The 16,412-nt window shown below is 56.5% G+C and overlaps 1 protein-coding gene across 2 annotated transcripts in view; it reads right to left on the bottom strand.

The window, feature by feature from the left end:
- Positions 1-15,965, bottom strand: part of NEGR1 (neuronal growth regulator 1) — a 161,572-nt gene extending 145,607 nt beyond the window's left edge. Inside the window, exon 1 of one of the 2 annotated variants that reach the window (XM_030279486.4) lies at positions 15,650-15,965. In XM_030279486.4, coding sequence (XP_030135346.2) covers positions 15,650-15,819 — 170 coding nt within the window. In that variant the 5' untranslated portion in view covers positions 15,820-15,965. The remainder of the gene's footprint in view (positions 1-15,649) is intronic. The other variant, XM_030279487.4, reaches the window with a different exon arrangement.
- Between the last annotated feature and the right edge of the window lie 447 nt (positions 15,966-16,412).

The raw sequence follows: 16,412 nt of genomic DNA, 5'->3' as shown, positions 1-16,412 counted from the left end.
ATTTGGGTCTGGCTCAGGGATGGATTTGGGTCTGGCTCAGGGATGGATTTGGGTCTGGCTCAGGGATGGATCTGGGTCTGGCTAAGGGCATTCCAGAGCTGGATTTGGGTCTGGCTGCAGGGATGGATCTGGGTCTGGCTGCAGGGTGTTTCCAGAGCTGGATTTGGGTCTGGCTGCAGGGTGTTTCCAGAGCTGGATTTGGGTCTGGCTGCAGGGTGTTTCCAGAGCTGGATCTGGGTCTGGCTGCAGGGTGTTTCCAGAGCTGGATCTGGGTCTGGCTCAGGGTGTTTCCAGAGCTGGATTTGGGTCTGGCTCGGGGATGGATTTGGGTCTGGCTGCAGGGATGGATCTGGGTCTGGCTCAGGGATGGATCTGGGTCTGGCTCAGGGTGTTTCCAGAGCTGGATTTGGGTCTGGCTCAGGGATGGATCTGGGTCTGGCTGCAGGGTGTTTGGCTGCAGGGTGTTTCCAGAGCTATCTGGAGTGCACCACAGCTGTCCCTCAGCATTCCAGACTCCTTACTCCAGAGGAACACAGCACCACAGAGAACAATGCCCTTATGTTCTCGACCCCTTCCAAGGTCAAGAGCAAAATCATTGAGGAACGTTTGAACCAAACCCAGGCGCCAGAGCAGAGCCTGGGGATGGGGATTTGCACCCCAGACACAGCCATTCTTTTAGGAATACTGAGGATATCATTTATGTCCATTCTGAGGGGCTGCTGACTGATGGCAACCTGCTCATATTTCGATAACCTACCACCAACAAAATTAAAACCCTCAGATTGGGAAGAGGAATGGACGAGAGAGAAGACACCAACTTCATCTTCTCAGAGCCAGAGGCAGGGAGCTGCTCCCAGCTCTCCTCCACACGGACACAGCATCCCCTGTCCTGGCCCTGTCCCCTCCTGGCACGGGTCCTGGTGTCCCCAGCTGCCGTGGCACGGGTCCTGGTGTCCCCAGCTGCCATGGCACGGATCCTGGTGTCCCCAGCTGCCATGGCACGGGTCCTGGTGTCCCCAGCTGCCGTGGCATGGGTCCTGGTGTCCCCCAGCTGCCATGGCACGGGTCCTGGTGTCCCCAGCTGCTGTGGCATGGGTTGTGGTGTCCCCAGCTGCCGTGGCACGGGTCCTGGTGTCCCCCAGCTGCCGTGGCACAGGTCCTGGTGTCCCCAGCTGCAGTGGCACAGGACTGTGCTCTGCTGTGTGCTGGGATCCCCAAGCTGTGCTTGGTTCAAATGGGGACCTCATCTCCCCGTCAGGGCTCTGCCAGGAGTGCCACAAACCCTGCTGCAGACACCAGCAGGCTGTGAGTGGCAGGGATCAGTTATTCAGGAAACAATTGCTGTGCCTGCCAGGAATATTTCACCTCAGCATTCATTTGCATTATCATTTTGAACCCTTTTTATAGAGCTGATATTGATTTGCAGAGGTTGCTTGCATGTTAAATCACAGCTCTGTGTGTTTCAGCTCCATCTCAATTCACTTTATTCGAAAGGTGCAGTGTTAGTATTTCCCTGTTGCCACAGGAAAGCTGTTCCAGCAGATCTTTCCCAGGGCTTCTCACCCTCCTCACACCCATCTGGCCCAGGCTTGGGGGGGGTTCTGCTGCTCCAATTTCTCTGGGAGATATTTTCTTGAATAAGATAAAGTGCTTGAAGTAATTTTGTCTGAGCATTTAGCTGCAATTTGTACATTGAAAATAATCATTAAAAGCCTATTTTTGTCCCTCTCCATGTCCCCACACAGATCTCTGGACATCTCATTCCCAACCAGCAGAAAACACATTTAAATGTGTTGCAAAATCACAAATTTCAGTGTAGTGAACAAGCCAGACAACACAAACCACAAAAAGGCAATTTTCTCTACTCTGCACACAGAATTCAGTTTCTGCATCTCACGTTGTAGAAGCAAACAGCAGAAATACAGATTTCTACCATGCAAAGCTGTCGCCGTGTTTTTCATTCCCTAAGGGCCACCCCCCTGACCACAGGCACACCCAGACCCTGGCACAGGTAACAGGGGTTTGCTATAACCTATAAAACATGGCATGGTGCAGAGGTGATGTTATAGCAGTGTGTTTATCCATAAAAGTGTCTGTAAAATCCGCACTGATTTATCGCTTCTGTTCTTTTTATATTCAATAAAAAAGCGAACCGTTGCACAATTTTCCATCTGCACATGTTTGGATGAGCACTAAGGACTCATCTTGGCGCCACAGGAGCTTCCTGCTCCTCCCAGGATCCCTGAGGTTGGAAAAACCCTCCAAACCCATCGAGTGCCAGCTGTGCCCAATGCCCACCCTGTCCCCAGCCCAGGCTCTGAGTGCCACCTCCAGGATGGGCACTCCAACCTCCCTGGGCAGTGCCAATCCCTGACCCTCTTTCCATGGGGAAATTGCTGCTGGAGTCCCCCCTGAGCTGCCCAGCCCAGCCTGGGGCCGTTCCCTCTGCTCCTGTCCCTGTCCCCTCCTGGCAGGAGCTGTGCAGTGCTCCAGTGCTGCTGGAACAAGTGCGAATTCCCCAGCGCTCCTGCCCTCCTGTGAAAACCAACAATAAAACTTTGTGCTCCTACAAGCGCCTCTGCATTGTTGGAGGACTTGTCTCGCATCTCATTAGCAGCTTCCTTCATCCCGCAAGTTTAATTAGCAGCTCCAGTGTGGGATTTACCTACACTGCCATGGGTGAGGAGTGCAAGCTAATGAATTATTCAAAGTAAATTCAGGGGCCGAGGGAGTTCTCTTCCCGTCTCACACTAATACACAGTTCATTAGCAGAGATTTTCACCTGTGACAGTCACAGGTACCTCACAGGCTGAATTTCCGCGCTCACCTGAAATGAATTCTGTCTCTGTCCGTGGGAGTGTCAAAGCCGAGTTTTACTCGGAGAGATTTCATTAACAGTGACAGTCAGTAAATTGGATCCCCAAGATGTGGGATATCTTCATTAAAGCTGGCCAGGCAGGTTCCCATCACCCTGGGAACACCCGCTGAGCCTGGCAGGGCCCACGGGACCTGTCACCCACCCCAGACCCCTTGGGGCGTCGTGTGAAACTCCTGAAAGCTTCCAGCAGTGAGAAACCATGGAGAGAGCTCCTCCATTTCCAGCAGCTCCCACTGGCCCGGGCTGCTCCAGTGCCCAGCCCGGCCTTGGCACTGCCAGGGACTGGGGCAGCCCCAGCTGCATGCAGCTCTGCCCTGCAGTTTGTTGTTAGCAGGGACCTGCCCCACTGCTCTGCCCCCTAATCACCACCAGTGCAGCTCCTGCAGTTAGCAGGGACCTGCCCCACTGCTCTGCCCCCTAATCACCACCAGTGCAGCCCCTGCAGTTAGCAGGGACCTGCCCCACTGCCCTCTCTGCTGATCACCACCAGTGCAGCCCCTGCAGTTAGCAGGGACCTGCCCCACTGCTCTGCCCCCTAAACACCACCAATGCAGCCCCTGTAATTAGCAGGGACCTGCCCCGCTGCCCTCCCTGCTAATCACCACCAGTACAGCCCCTGCAGTTAGTTAGCAGGGACCTGCCCCCCTGCTCTGCCCCCTAATCACCACCAATGCAGCCCCTGCAGTTAGCAGGGACCTGCCCCCTGCTCGTCCAGGGGAGCAGCCACGCATCCCCCACGGGTACACAGGCAGCGTTTTCCTGCTGCTGACAGAAATCACTGCTGCTCAAAAGTCCTGATGTCCACAATCTGCAGATAAAATTGACTATTAAATTGAACTGCTTGCTTATAGCACAGATTTATGGGTTTATGAGCAGAGGACACGGGAGCAAATTGTTTCCTAAATAACTGTGGGGAAAGGCACAGCAGCGCTCTGAGTTGCTGCCTGGCTCCTGGAGGAGCTGGAACCAGCTCAGCTGCCCTCTGCAGCCCTGTGCCGCGGGGGTGGCAGTGACAAGGCAGAGGTCAAGCATCCCTTGAACAGGTTTTGCATTTTTTTCCACACCCACAGCCTACATCAGAATATTCGCGATCCCATCCCTACACACAACAGCTTCCATTTGGGTCACTAAAGAAATCAGATCTTTAGCATTAAACTCCAAGAACAATTTAATGTATTTTAAAGAACAGAATTAATTGCACACTGACACCCACCAACACTCAGAAACAAAGCTGTGGATGCAGGAAATCCTGAAAAGAGCCCATGGTTGTTCTCTGCTGTGACACCAGTGGTGCTGGGGGGGAGCTGGGCTTCAGGACAGCCCTGCACCCCTGTGGCCTGGGAAAACAGGAATTTCTCCCTTGCCTCTGCCCAAGAAACCCTTCCTGACATCATCCAGCTCAGCAGAGGCCTCCAGGTACCTTCTGCAGAGGCAGAGATGTGGAGCCCTGCATTGCTGAGAGCTGACTCCAGCAGTTAATTGCCTCTAAAACCCTCGCTTCACAGTTAAGTTGGAATTGTTCAGTTTCAGCTTTTAGCCATTAGTTTGCATGATGGGTTTTTTGCCAAGATTGGATTTTCAGAGTTTTCTGACATTAAAACATTCTCCAGCACAATGAGGGTGCCTAATGCCGTTCTGCCAAGCTAATTAGCCGGAGCTCCTGAAGCTTCTCCCCGCAAACATTTTTAATTTCCCGTACAATATTTCTCTCCCTCCTCTGGCCCTTTCTGCCCTGCCAGCAGCTTTGGGAAAACAGGTCCCAGCACGTTTCCACATCAGCCAAGCCTCTGGATTCTCCTCCACGCCCAGCTGTGCACACCTCTGGATCCTGGGCTCTGCTGTGGTGTTGAGTTAGGCCCAGCATAAATTCTGGCTTTAAACTAGACCCAGCTTGTTGGGCTGTCCCTTTGAGCAGCTTCCCTCTTCTCATCTCCACTGCTCTCATCCCTGTGTCAGCAGGAATTTCCCCACGGAAAGGGGCCCAGGCCTTGGCACAGCTGCCCAGGGAGGCGTCCAAGGACGGGTCCCTTTCCTGGGGACCGGCAGAAATGACACAGGAGGGGTTTTATTCTCTTTTAGTGGAATGCTGGAGCTCCTTGGAAGGCATCTACAAGGACAGCTCAGCAGATAAAATGAACATTTCAGTTTGCAAACCTGAAATAGAAAAACATCTCCGTGCCATCCTCATGGAGACTGCAACTTGAGTTTCCAAGAGCAAAGAGAGAGGAAATGAGGGAGGGGATCCAGAAGGATCCAGAACCTGACTGCAGGGCAGAAGTGTGGGATAATAGGAATATTCAAAGGGAACAAAAAAGAAAGAAAAAAAAAAAAAGAGTAATTTCATGAGCTTTACCTAAAAAATGCATTCACAGCCATATTCATGAAACCATCCTTCGAGAACAGATGGTCGATAACCTAAATAATTTTTAGTTTAGGCTCCAGTTTTGCAAGAAATCTGAAATATTCTGTTTCTGTACAAGCCTTGCCCTGGCAAGAGAAGCTGATTAAATTAATGCAGAGATAAGTTCTAGGGGATCTTGCCTGGACCCTTTTCTGCAGGACTGGGCAGCACCGTGAGGCACCCCAGCCCCAGCACCGAGGGGAGCAAAGAGCTGTGGCTCATTTCTGGGACAGATCGCTGCAAGGGAGAAGTGCCACAGCTCAGCCCGAGCATCTGAGACTCCGCTTTCCCAAAAATATCACTTCCTGGGCAAGCACCTGGGTAAGATGCACCCTTAAGCATTGCTTTTTTGGGTCCCCAAACCCACACACTCAGAATAGACATCGCAACACGGAGCCACGCTTGCAGCCCAAGTCCTGCTGAAGTCAAAGATGATCCCTAAACCACCTAAATCTGCATTTCCTTCTGCATCACTAAACCACCTAAATCTGCATTTCCTTCTGCATCACTAAACCACCTAAATCTGCATTTCCTTCTGCATCCCTAAACCACCTAAATCTGCATTTCCTTCTGCATCCCACCACCAGATCCAGCAGATCCTTATGTGGAGCAAAGCCTTTTTTATTTATAACTGCTTTCAGACCATTTTTCAGTATGGATTTGAACTTACACCAACAAAGATGGCAAAATTACCTTCCCTCTTAAATAATCAAGCCAGCCTACTAATGCAAAATTAATGGCATGGAATGAAAACATTGGGCAGTTTCAAAATAAATTAAGTGTGGAAGCAGGTTACCTTTAATCAAGCTGTCATGCAAATTAGCAGCCTCACTCGGTGAGGACTATTTAAAGAATTTCTTAGCTGGTGAAAATGTTTTTGGAAGCACTACAGGAACAGTCTCTGTTTTGCTGAGGCTCAGGAATGTTAAAAAGCTCCCCCAGAACAGGGTCAATGCCGAGCCCACGGAGCTTTGCCCAGAGGGAAGCACCACGCCAGGGGCTGGGGGCAGCCTGAGCCACATTCCCAGAAAACCATGGAATCTGGGATCTGCACACAGCTGCCAGAACAAAGCACGCAACCCAAAACAAAACAAAACAAAAGGGAAAAGTAAAAGCAAACAAAGCAATGACAAATACCAGACCAAAACAAAACCAACCCAAACAAACAAAACAATTCTACTAACACCGAATTCTTACTGCACCCCAGCTCTTCCCAGCAGAAGTGCCTTGTGTCCCCTGTCCCCAGCAGTGTCCCTGTCCCCAACATGTCCCCAGCATGTCCCCAGCATGTCCCCAGCAGTGTCCCTGTCCCCAGCAGTGTCCCTGTCCCCAGCATGTCCCCAGCAGTGTCCCCAGCATGTCCCCAGCATATCCCCAGCATGTCCCCAGCAGTGTCCCTGTCCCCAGCGTGTCCCCAGCACGTTCCCAGCAGTGTCCCTGTCCCCAGCATGTCCCCAGCATGTCCCCAGCAGTGTCCCTGTCCCCAGCAGTGTCCCCTGTCCCCAGCAGTGCCCCTGTCCCAGCATGACCCCAGCACGTCCCCAGCACGTCCCCAGCAGTGTCCCCTGCCCACCCCCATCCCTCCCAGCCTGAGGTGCCCAGGGACACCTCCCTGCCCAGGGACACCTCCCTGCCCAGGGACACCTCCCTGCCCAGGGACACCATCCCGGCCATCCCACCCTGCCGTGTGCTGGGCCCTCACCCCAGCCCTGCTGAGCCCCCTGGGCAGCTCTGCTGCCTCCTGCCCTGTCACACCGAGGAGATCATTTCCCATCAGCAAATTTAGTTTTAATTCCAGCGGGATGGCTCTGGGCTGGCTGCCTCGAAAAGCTTGATTGCTGTGAATTCCATCCACTTCCTTGATTCAGTGACTTTTCATGTTTTATACATGTCCAAATCCATTTTCCTTTCACAAGGCTAGCTGAGGGAGGGCTCAGAAGGAGTATTGTTTTGAGGTACTAATGCAAATTAAAAAGTGGAATAGAAGGTTAAGGATGACTCAGTGCATTTCTCTGCCTCTGTGGGCTGAGGTGGTTGTGACTCAGGGCAGAGCCAGGCCAGGAGCCAAGAACCCAGCCGTGGCTCTGGGGAGGGGCACTCAGGAGGTGTCTGTGGACCCCCGAGGTGTTTGGGGAGGTGATCCACTCAGCACAGCTCCAATAAACCATGAGGAGACTCCAGCACCCCCGAGAACAGCTCAGGGTAAATATTCTGGGGCGATGCTCGGAGCTGCAGGTGCAGGAACCAAACCCACGCCAGAGGAACCGGAGCTGGAGGAGGTCACCAAACCTGAGTCTGTGTGAAACGCAGAGAATCAGAGACTGACTCTTCTTTGGGTTGGATTTCTCCCCAATATCACAGGGGGGGCACAGCTGCCCCCCTTCAGCCCAGGCTGCTCCCTGCTCCGGGAGGGTGCCCTGGCACCTCTGTGCCCAGCCCAGCCCAGGCTCTCCCCTCTCACTCCCAGTCCCTGCAGCCCATGCGCATCTCCTCCTGGCCGGGCTGCAGGAGCATTTCCAGGCTGTGCCCAGCCTGGGCACCCCAGCTGTGTGCCCCAGTGCCCTCATCCCCACACTTCATCTGCTGCCTGTGCTTTGTGCTCGTGCTTGCACCTTCACTGCCCGAAACATAACACCAAGGGGTTTATGCAGGCTAAAAAACAATCACAAACTGAATACGATCATTAAATTAATTTGGAACTGATTTCTCACCATGTGCAAGACTCCACACCAAAAAAACCAAAGAAATAAAAAGAGCAGTGACAAAAGCTATATTTTGTTCTCTCTTCCTCTGCTCTTTAATAGTCTCTGAGTGAAAAGTCTAGTACAATTTTCTAGTCCACTTGTTCCAGCCAGGGGGAAAACTGCTCGTTATAATTAGGCCACTTTCATAACAGCTTTCCTGTGCCCCTCCTCCCGCGGATGTGGCCAAGGCTCTGCACCTGGAGCTGGTGCCCACTTCCCTCAGCAGCCCCAGCCCAGCCCAGGGGCACAGCAGCAGAGCCTGCAGAGAAACTCAGAGAGAGAAGTGCCCCAGGAGAGCTCTGGGCTGGAGAGAGCTCTGGGCACCCAACCACCATGTGCTGAGCCCAGGGTGGGAGCCCAGCACATCCCTCTGGCTGCTCCAGCCCCTGGCAGGGGCTCACAGACCCCGGCACAAAGTCACAAACACCTGTGGCTGCGATTTTGGCCTGTGGGAAAAGCTGTCAACTTTGTGTGAAGAATTACAAACCACAAGGGTTTGAGTGGTGTGGTAGTTGAATTAACACAGGGTGAAAAAGTAGAATTTTGGGGCTTTTTAGAGTGGGGTTCAGGGGGACAAGATGGAGGGATTTGGGCATGTCCTGCCCTTTTTCTCCTCCTCCTCCTTGCCCTCCATGCCTTGCTGTGCTGGTGACACTTTTCTGTTGGTTTAAGGCACAGACACACTGCCCAACAGAAATGACAGATATTGGCACGTTATTGCAAACATGGCACAGGCAGTTTTTGGTATAAAATGCAAACACCACCCTGAGGGCAGACAGAATGCCATGGCCGAGCTGCTGGCAGAGCTCAGCAGGGCAGAGAGAGAATGTTCTGGAGAAGGGACAATAAACACCCTTGAGAAGCCGACCCTGCACATTCAGAATTCATCTTTGGCTGTGTGGGTTGGGAAATGAAGACTTTTACACTCCTGGGGTCACCTCGACCAACAGACCCCCAGAGCCCAGTACAGCCCAGTAACAGGGACTGCACCCTCTGCTTCCCCCCACCTTTCTGGAGCCCCACCTGAGCCTGTGAGCGCAGCACAGCTCACACAGCACAGCTCAGCTCAGCTCAGCTCAGCTCAGCTCAGCTCAGCTCAGCTCAGCACAGATAGCACAGCACAGATAGAACAGCACAGCACAGCTCACACAGCTCACACAGCTCAGCACAGCACAGATAGCCAGCCCTGCAGTGCCCCATTCCCACTGGGATCAGGCACAGCCAGCCCTGCAGTGCCCCATTCCCACTGGGATCAGACACAGCCAGCCCTGGAATGCCCCATTCCCAGTGGGATCAGGGACACCCAGCCCTGCAGTGCCCCATTCCAGCACCTCTGTTCAGCTCCGGGGGCTGCCTGGCCCGGGGCAGCAGTGCCCAGACCCCCAGGTCCTTCCCCCGGGACATTTCTGCACTCAGCTCACACACGGTGACAAGGAGAAAGTCATTAAGTCCCTGTTTTCTCCTCAGCACAACAGCCCTTTGGAACAAATCCCAGTTTTCATCCCTTACTGACTCCTTGTTTTGTTAGCTCCTCTGCAGAGCAGCTGAAACATTCACCATCATTTAAAATGATAAATTATTTTAATTTGCGCTGGATTTATTTATTATTGCCGCGCAGACAAGAGGCAAGTGCCATAATGTGCTTGTTTAATAATTGGCAGGGACTGGGAAGAGGAAATTCTTATGCAAACAACAACTTCATTTACTGGGGGTGTGCACGGGAGCCTGCACGTCCCACAGCCACATTTCAGGAATGAAACCCCACGGAGCCAAAGGACTGATGATCCCAAATCGCACCAGAATATCAAGAGTATGGAAGTCAAGAAATGGACGTTTTGAAATCATGAAGGAAAGAAGGGGAGTTTTATATTTATTACTCCCTGCACAGACAGCAGTGCCTGTGCTCACAGCCACACCCGGCCCCGGGCAGGCTCTGGGATGTTGGGGTGCACAGAGCTGCCCAAAATTCCAAATGCTGTACGAACTCATTGTCCACTGCTCTCCTCCCATTGCACAGCTCCTTTCCAAATGCTCAGCTCTCAGTAACACAAATGACAATGGGAGGCTAGACATCCCAAACGCTGGGCCAGACGTGTCACAGCTTTCCAGGACACCATCACTCCTCAGGCAAAGGCTCTCAGCTGTACAGGATGGATCCTCTTGGAAAAGAAGGCAAAACTGTAGATCCCAATCGTTAACGTCACTGGCCCTCAGTAATTGAAATATTAATTAGGCACCCACATGCTCCCGAGGAGCTGATCAGTTTGGGATGCAAAGTTTGCTTGGCAGAGGTGCTCCAGCCCCAGAGGTTCCCCTGCCATTCCCAGCCCAGAACTGGTGTCCCCAGGAGCCGGGACCCGTGGGGGTCACAGCTCAGGAGGGACGGGTGGGTCTGGCTGCTGCTGCCCCAGCTTCGGCCAGAGCGGGGACACGGGGGGACACAGGGGGGACAGGGGGACAGGGTCACACTGCCTGCCTGGGGACACAGGGGGGACAGGGTCACACAGGGGGACAGGGTCACACTGCCTGCATGGGGACACAGGGGGACACAGGGCCACACTCCCTGCATGGACACAGGGTCACACTCCCTACACGGGTGCCCAGGGTCACTGTTGCACGATCCCTCTCCGGGGGCACACCAGGTCACACTCCCCAGCTTTGGGCAGCTGTGCTCCCAGACACCAGGAGCTGCTGCTCCCGTTCCTCAGATGAGAACTTCTCCCACAAGCGGAAGAACTTGGGGACAGAGGAAGCTGAGAAAATCAAAGAGCGGGCACCAAAGGAGGTGGGGGATTTCGGAGCAGCCATTTCCCACATGCCCAAGCTTTGCAGAGCAGTAACAGCAGCCCTGGGCAGCGCTGCCCTGCAGGCACAGCCCATCCAGCTCGGCCCAGGTGTTTGGTGGCAGCCCCAGGTGTCCACGGCAGGGGACAGTGCCACTGCCCAGCACACGGACCCGGAGCTCTCCAAGGGGCGGAAAAGCAGCCAGGCTGCACATAAAGTATCTCCAATTCAGCAAACAAAGCAAAGAGCCCCAAAGCTCCTGATCTATGACCCAAAAAGGCATTTTCCTGCATTCACCCCCCAGGTGAGCCTGGCTGCCCCAGCCCCAGCCAGCACTCGGCCCCGGTGCCCAAAGGGAGCAGGGTGGTCACCACACATGGCTGCACCTCGCTGAGCTGCTGGCCCAGAGCTGAGCCTGGATTTCCCAGCCAGGTGAGAGGAGATCAGCCCCTGGACCACAGCTGGACACAGGTCCTGCCCTGCAGCTGCCCTGCTCCTCCCTGCCAGCCTTGGGGAGCGGCAGCCCCGGGACAGCTCCAGCCCCCGGGACAGCTCCAGCCCCCGGGACAGCTCCAGCCCTAACTCTGCACCAGAGCCCTCAGTGCTGACAGACTGCAGAGCACACCTGCCCCAAACTCCTCGAGAGCCACACTCTGCTAGAAAGATCTGCTGCTTTTTTAAAAACCACAACTTCTATAACCCCAAACTCCTCGAGAGCCACACTCTGCTAGAAAGATCTGCTGCTTTTTTAAAAACCACAACTTCTACAACCCCAAACTCCTTGAGAGCCACACTCTGCTAGAAAGATCTCCTGCTTTTTTAAAAACCACAACTTCTACAGCCCAGTCTGCTGCGCTGACACAAGGTAAAGGCACTACGAAAGCACTCGCTCAGACTCGGTTTTGTTACCCGTGAGCTTTGAGGAAAACAAAACACACAATAAAAACTTTTACTCGCTAGAAAACCCTTTTTGATCATCCTCAGCTTTGCACGTTCGGATCTCCGATCTCCGAGGGGATCCGGGCTCGGAGCTGCAGGTGAGCTCTGCGGGCACGCCGCTGTTCCCTGGTTTGGGTAAAGCCCCGAGAGCCCCAGGCACACACCGGCCGTGCCCGGAGCAGCTCCAGCAGGGAAAAGGGGAGTCCTTGCTTCCCCCAGCAGCAGCAGCAGCAGCAGCAGTGCCTGTTCCTGCTGTCCCGAGGTGAGCTCCTCGCTGCCCTCCCCACATCCCCTTCCACCGCCCGGGAACAGGGCACAGCCTCTCCCAGCTGGAGGCAGCTCTGCTTCCCCGGGAATCCAGGCCTGGCAGGGAGGGAGGTGACATGGGAGGTGACACGGAGGTGACACGGGGGTGACACGGGAGGTGACACGGGAGGTGACGCGGGAGGTGACACGGGCTGTCCCTGCTGGCTCCCCACCAAGGGCTCTGCAATTGTCACCTCTCCCAAAACTCCATTTCTGCTGTCAGCAAGAGGGATGTGCTGCAGCACAGGGCGATCCCTCCCGTGGATCGTGCCCAGGGTCACGGCAGAAGCCCGAGCTCCTGGTTCTGAGCACACAGCCTGGTTCCTGAGCTCCTACCCGTGCACAGCACAGCAATTTATTCTTTTAATAAAACCACGGCTTTAGAACTCGCTCTCCCCTTCCTCGTGTGTTCTCATAAAACCTTAACTGCCTGCCTAGGAAGAATATAGAAAGGATGCAGGATGGAATTCCACTGCTGAAAAACAGCGGCTTCCCAAAATTTTTCTGCCACGCAAAACAGCTGCGTTACTGACAGGATTTCTGCTAACTCCAACAAACACAAACAGTTGGGACTGCGGGGATCCATCACCCATTGAAACCAAACAAAAGGGAGCAGGCTTTAATTACTGAGGCTGCAGAAATAACTCATCACAGGCAGAGCTCCACAGCTAAGGAGGGATTTTCCTTAAAATTCCCTGTGCTGAGGAGCTTCTGTACCAAAACATCCTTGGCAAACCTTCTCTTCCCTCAGCCCCTCAGGGAGGGACACGTGGGCACTGTGACCCTGCTGCTGCTGGGGAGTGCTGGCCTGAGGGGACAACCCCAGCTCCCTGTGCCACCAGGGAACAACCCCAGCTCCCTGTGCCACCAGGGGACAATCCCAGCTCCCTGTGCCACCAGGGAACAACCCCAGCTCCCTGTGCCACCAGGGGACAATCCCAGCTCCCTGTGCCACCAGGGGACAGTCCCAGCTCCTGTGCCACCAGGGGACAATCCCAGTTCCCTGTGCCACCAGGGGACAACCCCAGCTCCCTGTGCCACCAGGGGACAATCCCAGCCCCCTGTGCCACCAGGGGACAGTCCCATCTCCCTGTGCCCCAGGGCGAGGTGTGGGGGTCCAGCTGAGCAGGAGCAGCAGCAGGGAGCTGTGCTCCAGGAGCACCGGGACAGGGAGGGGCTGATCCTCCCGGTGCTGCTTCTGCAGAAGCAGAAAACACAGAAAACTCTGTGTGCTCAATCCAAAATCGGTGGATTACACTGAGATATGAATTAACCATTTAAACGAGGGAGCTGAACTTTGTTGTTGTGTTAGCACACAGAGGCTGTTCCCGGAAAAGCCCAGCAGCCCAAGGAGCCTTTACTGCCCATCTTCAGGCAGGCCATGAAGCCCTGGCAGGAGGGTTTGCCTGGCCCGGCAGATGTGCCCAGTGCAGCCAGAGCCTGGGGCCGTGTGCCCAGTGCAGCCAGAGCCCGGGGCCGTGTGCCCAGCGCAGCCAGAGCCCGGGGCCGTGTGCCCAGTGAGGGCAGCCCAGGCCGGGCTCGGGACGGCTCTGGCCTGGCCCAGCCCGGACACCTGCTCAGCTCCCGCAGGATCGGAGCCGCCCGTGTCCAGCGGGGCCAGGGCCACCGCTCCCGGCTGCTGCTGCTGCTGCTGCTCCTCGGAGCCCGGGCTGGCACTGGGAGGCCGAGCCCAGGGCCGAGAGGGGCGAGCAAGATGTGCTGGTCACGGGGAGCCAGGAACACCCTGAGGGAGAGCCATGAACACCCTGCCGGAGGGACAGGAACACCCTGCCCCATGAACACCCTGCCCCACGAACACCCTGCCCCACGAACACCCTGCCCACGAACACCCTGCCCCACGAACACCCTGCCCCAGGAACACCCTGCCGGAGGGAAAGGAACACCCTGCCCCACGAACACCCTGCGGTTGCAGCCTGCGGCTGCTGCTCCCGCTGGACCCGCTGCGATCTGCCCTTTCCAGGCACGGCTCACAGCAGAACGGCCCCGTTACACCCAGCCTGCCGAGGAGTGCTCGGAGGGACAGCCCCGAATCCGCACACGGCATCCCGCATCCCACCGCCCCGCCAGGGCTCCGGGGCAGCATCTGCACTAAACGGGCCCGGCCCAGCCTGACCCCGCCGTGTTCCCGGCCCGCAGCTCCCCTCCCTCCATACAGCCCGGGCTGGAACCGGGACAGCTCCGGCCGAGCCCCGGGCCTGAGCCGGGACAGCTCCCGCTGAGCCCCGGGCCGAGCCGGGACAGCTCCGGCCGAGCCCCGGGCCTGAGCCGGGACAGCTCCGGCCGAGCCCCGGCCCGAGCCCACCTCGGCAGCAATCGCACCGCTCTTTAACGAGCCACTTGGGAACCTATTCAGGTACTGACGGTGCCTAATAGCTCCTGAGTACGTCCTAACAGCCCGCGAACCCATCGAGTTGCTTTCCCTGCAACACTACAAATAAACCACGTTTTAATTATTATTTCCTCTGATTCTCCATTTGTGCCTCAGAAAGCACGAGGACCTGAGCACGTCTCAAAATACAGAGGATAATTGAGGTACACATAAAAACCACTTGTCAGCTGCCCTACATAGACATCTACTGTATTTTCAGGAGCTACTACAACAGGAGCAGCCTAAAAACGCTTCCAAATCCCCATCGAAAATGCCTCACGCAGCATTTTACAGCAGATTGTTGGATCGTTAAAAATGCTTGTGGATAAAATGCATTGCAACCCGGAGATTTCCGTGACAGCCCAACAAAAAACAATAGAGCCAGAGACTTGGTAGCTGAGAAATGCTGCTGATTAAATCGGAGATTTCTCACCAGCCAGGAGCTTCTGCAACCGTATTCCAGAGAAGGAGAAAATGGGGGGTTGGAACTACAGTAGGATCAAGCAGAAGTACAACACACGGATAAAAAGTTAGAGTGGGGGCTGGGGGATAATTAAATCAAGGCAGAGGATTGCTGAACACAAACCAGAAGGAAAGGTTCGAGTAGATTGTGGCGTCTAACTGCTGGTAAACCAATTTTGCTCCAGTCAAGAGACGAGGAGATCTGGGAGCACAGGGTCCATTAGGAGAGGCAGGAACAGAGCCACGGGAAGCACAAAATCTCATCGTGGCATGGAGCCAGTGCTCCAATCGTTGGGAAATATAGAACTACGTATCAAAATAACTATTACCGCTGATAACGCTCCTGGCAGGGTTTAATCGTCCTCTCCCTGCCACAGCCCCGCGCTGCTCGCTCTGCAGAGCCCCCGGACCGCTGCCGGAAGCCAAAACCGCATCCTTTCACCCCAAGAACCCATTTCTAAACTTCCAGCAACAGCCAGGGCTTCCCAAATCGAGTGGGAAAAGGGCAAAGCGCGAAAGGAAAGCCCGCCGGGAGCCGGCGAGCGGCCCGGAGCCGCAGGGCTGCGGGTGCCGCTGCCGCTGGGGACGAGTTCCCGCACCCCCGGGGCACCCCCGGGGCACCCCCGGGACACCCCCGGGGCACCCCCGGGCCGGGCACCGCCGCAGCCTCCCCGCCGGAGCGCCGGGGCTGGGGGATGCTGCGGCATCGCGGCGCTCCGTCCTCCCCTCCCCGCGGCGCCTCCTACCTCAGCACGGCCGTGTCCCCCTTCCTGACCACCAGGCTGTCCACCGCAGAGCCCGGGAAGTCTCCGCCCGGCGCGGCCAATCTCCCGGGAGGCAGGAGCCAGCAAAGGCCGAGGAGAGCGACGGCCAGCCACCGCCGGGAGCCCCCGCTGCCCCGCAGCAGCGGCACCATCTCCGCTCCGCGCCGGGCCCGGCGGCGGAGAGCGGCGGAGCGCGGCGGCTGCGGGCGGCGGCGGCCCCGGGCGGGCGGGCGGCGAGCGGCGGAGCGCGGCTGCAGGCGGGCGGCCGCCGCAGCATCCAGCGCCGAGGGCAGCGCGCCCGCTCCGCCCGCTCGGTGCGGCTCCGCTCGGCTCCGCTCGGCTCGGCTCCGCTCGCTCCTCTCCGCTCGGCTCGGTGCGGCTCTGCGCGGCTCCGCTCGCTCCTCTCCGCTCGGCTCGGCTCGGCGCGGCTCCGCTCGGCGCGGCTCCGCTCGGCTCGGCTCCGCTCCGCTCGGCGGCGGGCGGTCCCCGCTGCCAGCCCGTTGCCACGCAGCCGTCGCCTTGGCAACCGGCCCGGCGGCGGAGGATGCTCGGCCCTCTTTCGGCGGCGGAGGATGCTCGGCCCTCTTTCCGCGCCGCCCGCTCCGCCCTCCCGGCCCCGGCCCCGGCCCCGGCCCGCCCCGCGGAGCGGATCGGAGCGCACCGCTCCGCCAAGAGCCGGCACGCAGCCGGCGGCGCTGGGAACGGCATCGGCCGCTCCAGCCAGCGGCCCCTGGGACCTGCGGGA

Source organism: Taeniopygia guttata, chromosome 8, assembly GCF_048771995.1.
Source record: "Taeniopygia guttata chromosome 8, bTaeGut7.mat, whole genome shotgun sequence".
Lineage (NCBI taxonomy): Eukaryota > Metazoa > Chordata > Aves > Passeriformes > Estrildidae > Taeniopygia > Taeniopygia guttata.
Note: the sequence above shows the minus strand (reverse complement) of the source record. Positions and strands in the feature narration are given on the sequence as shown.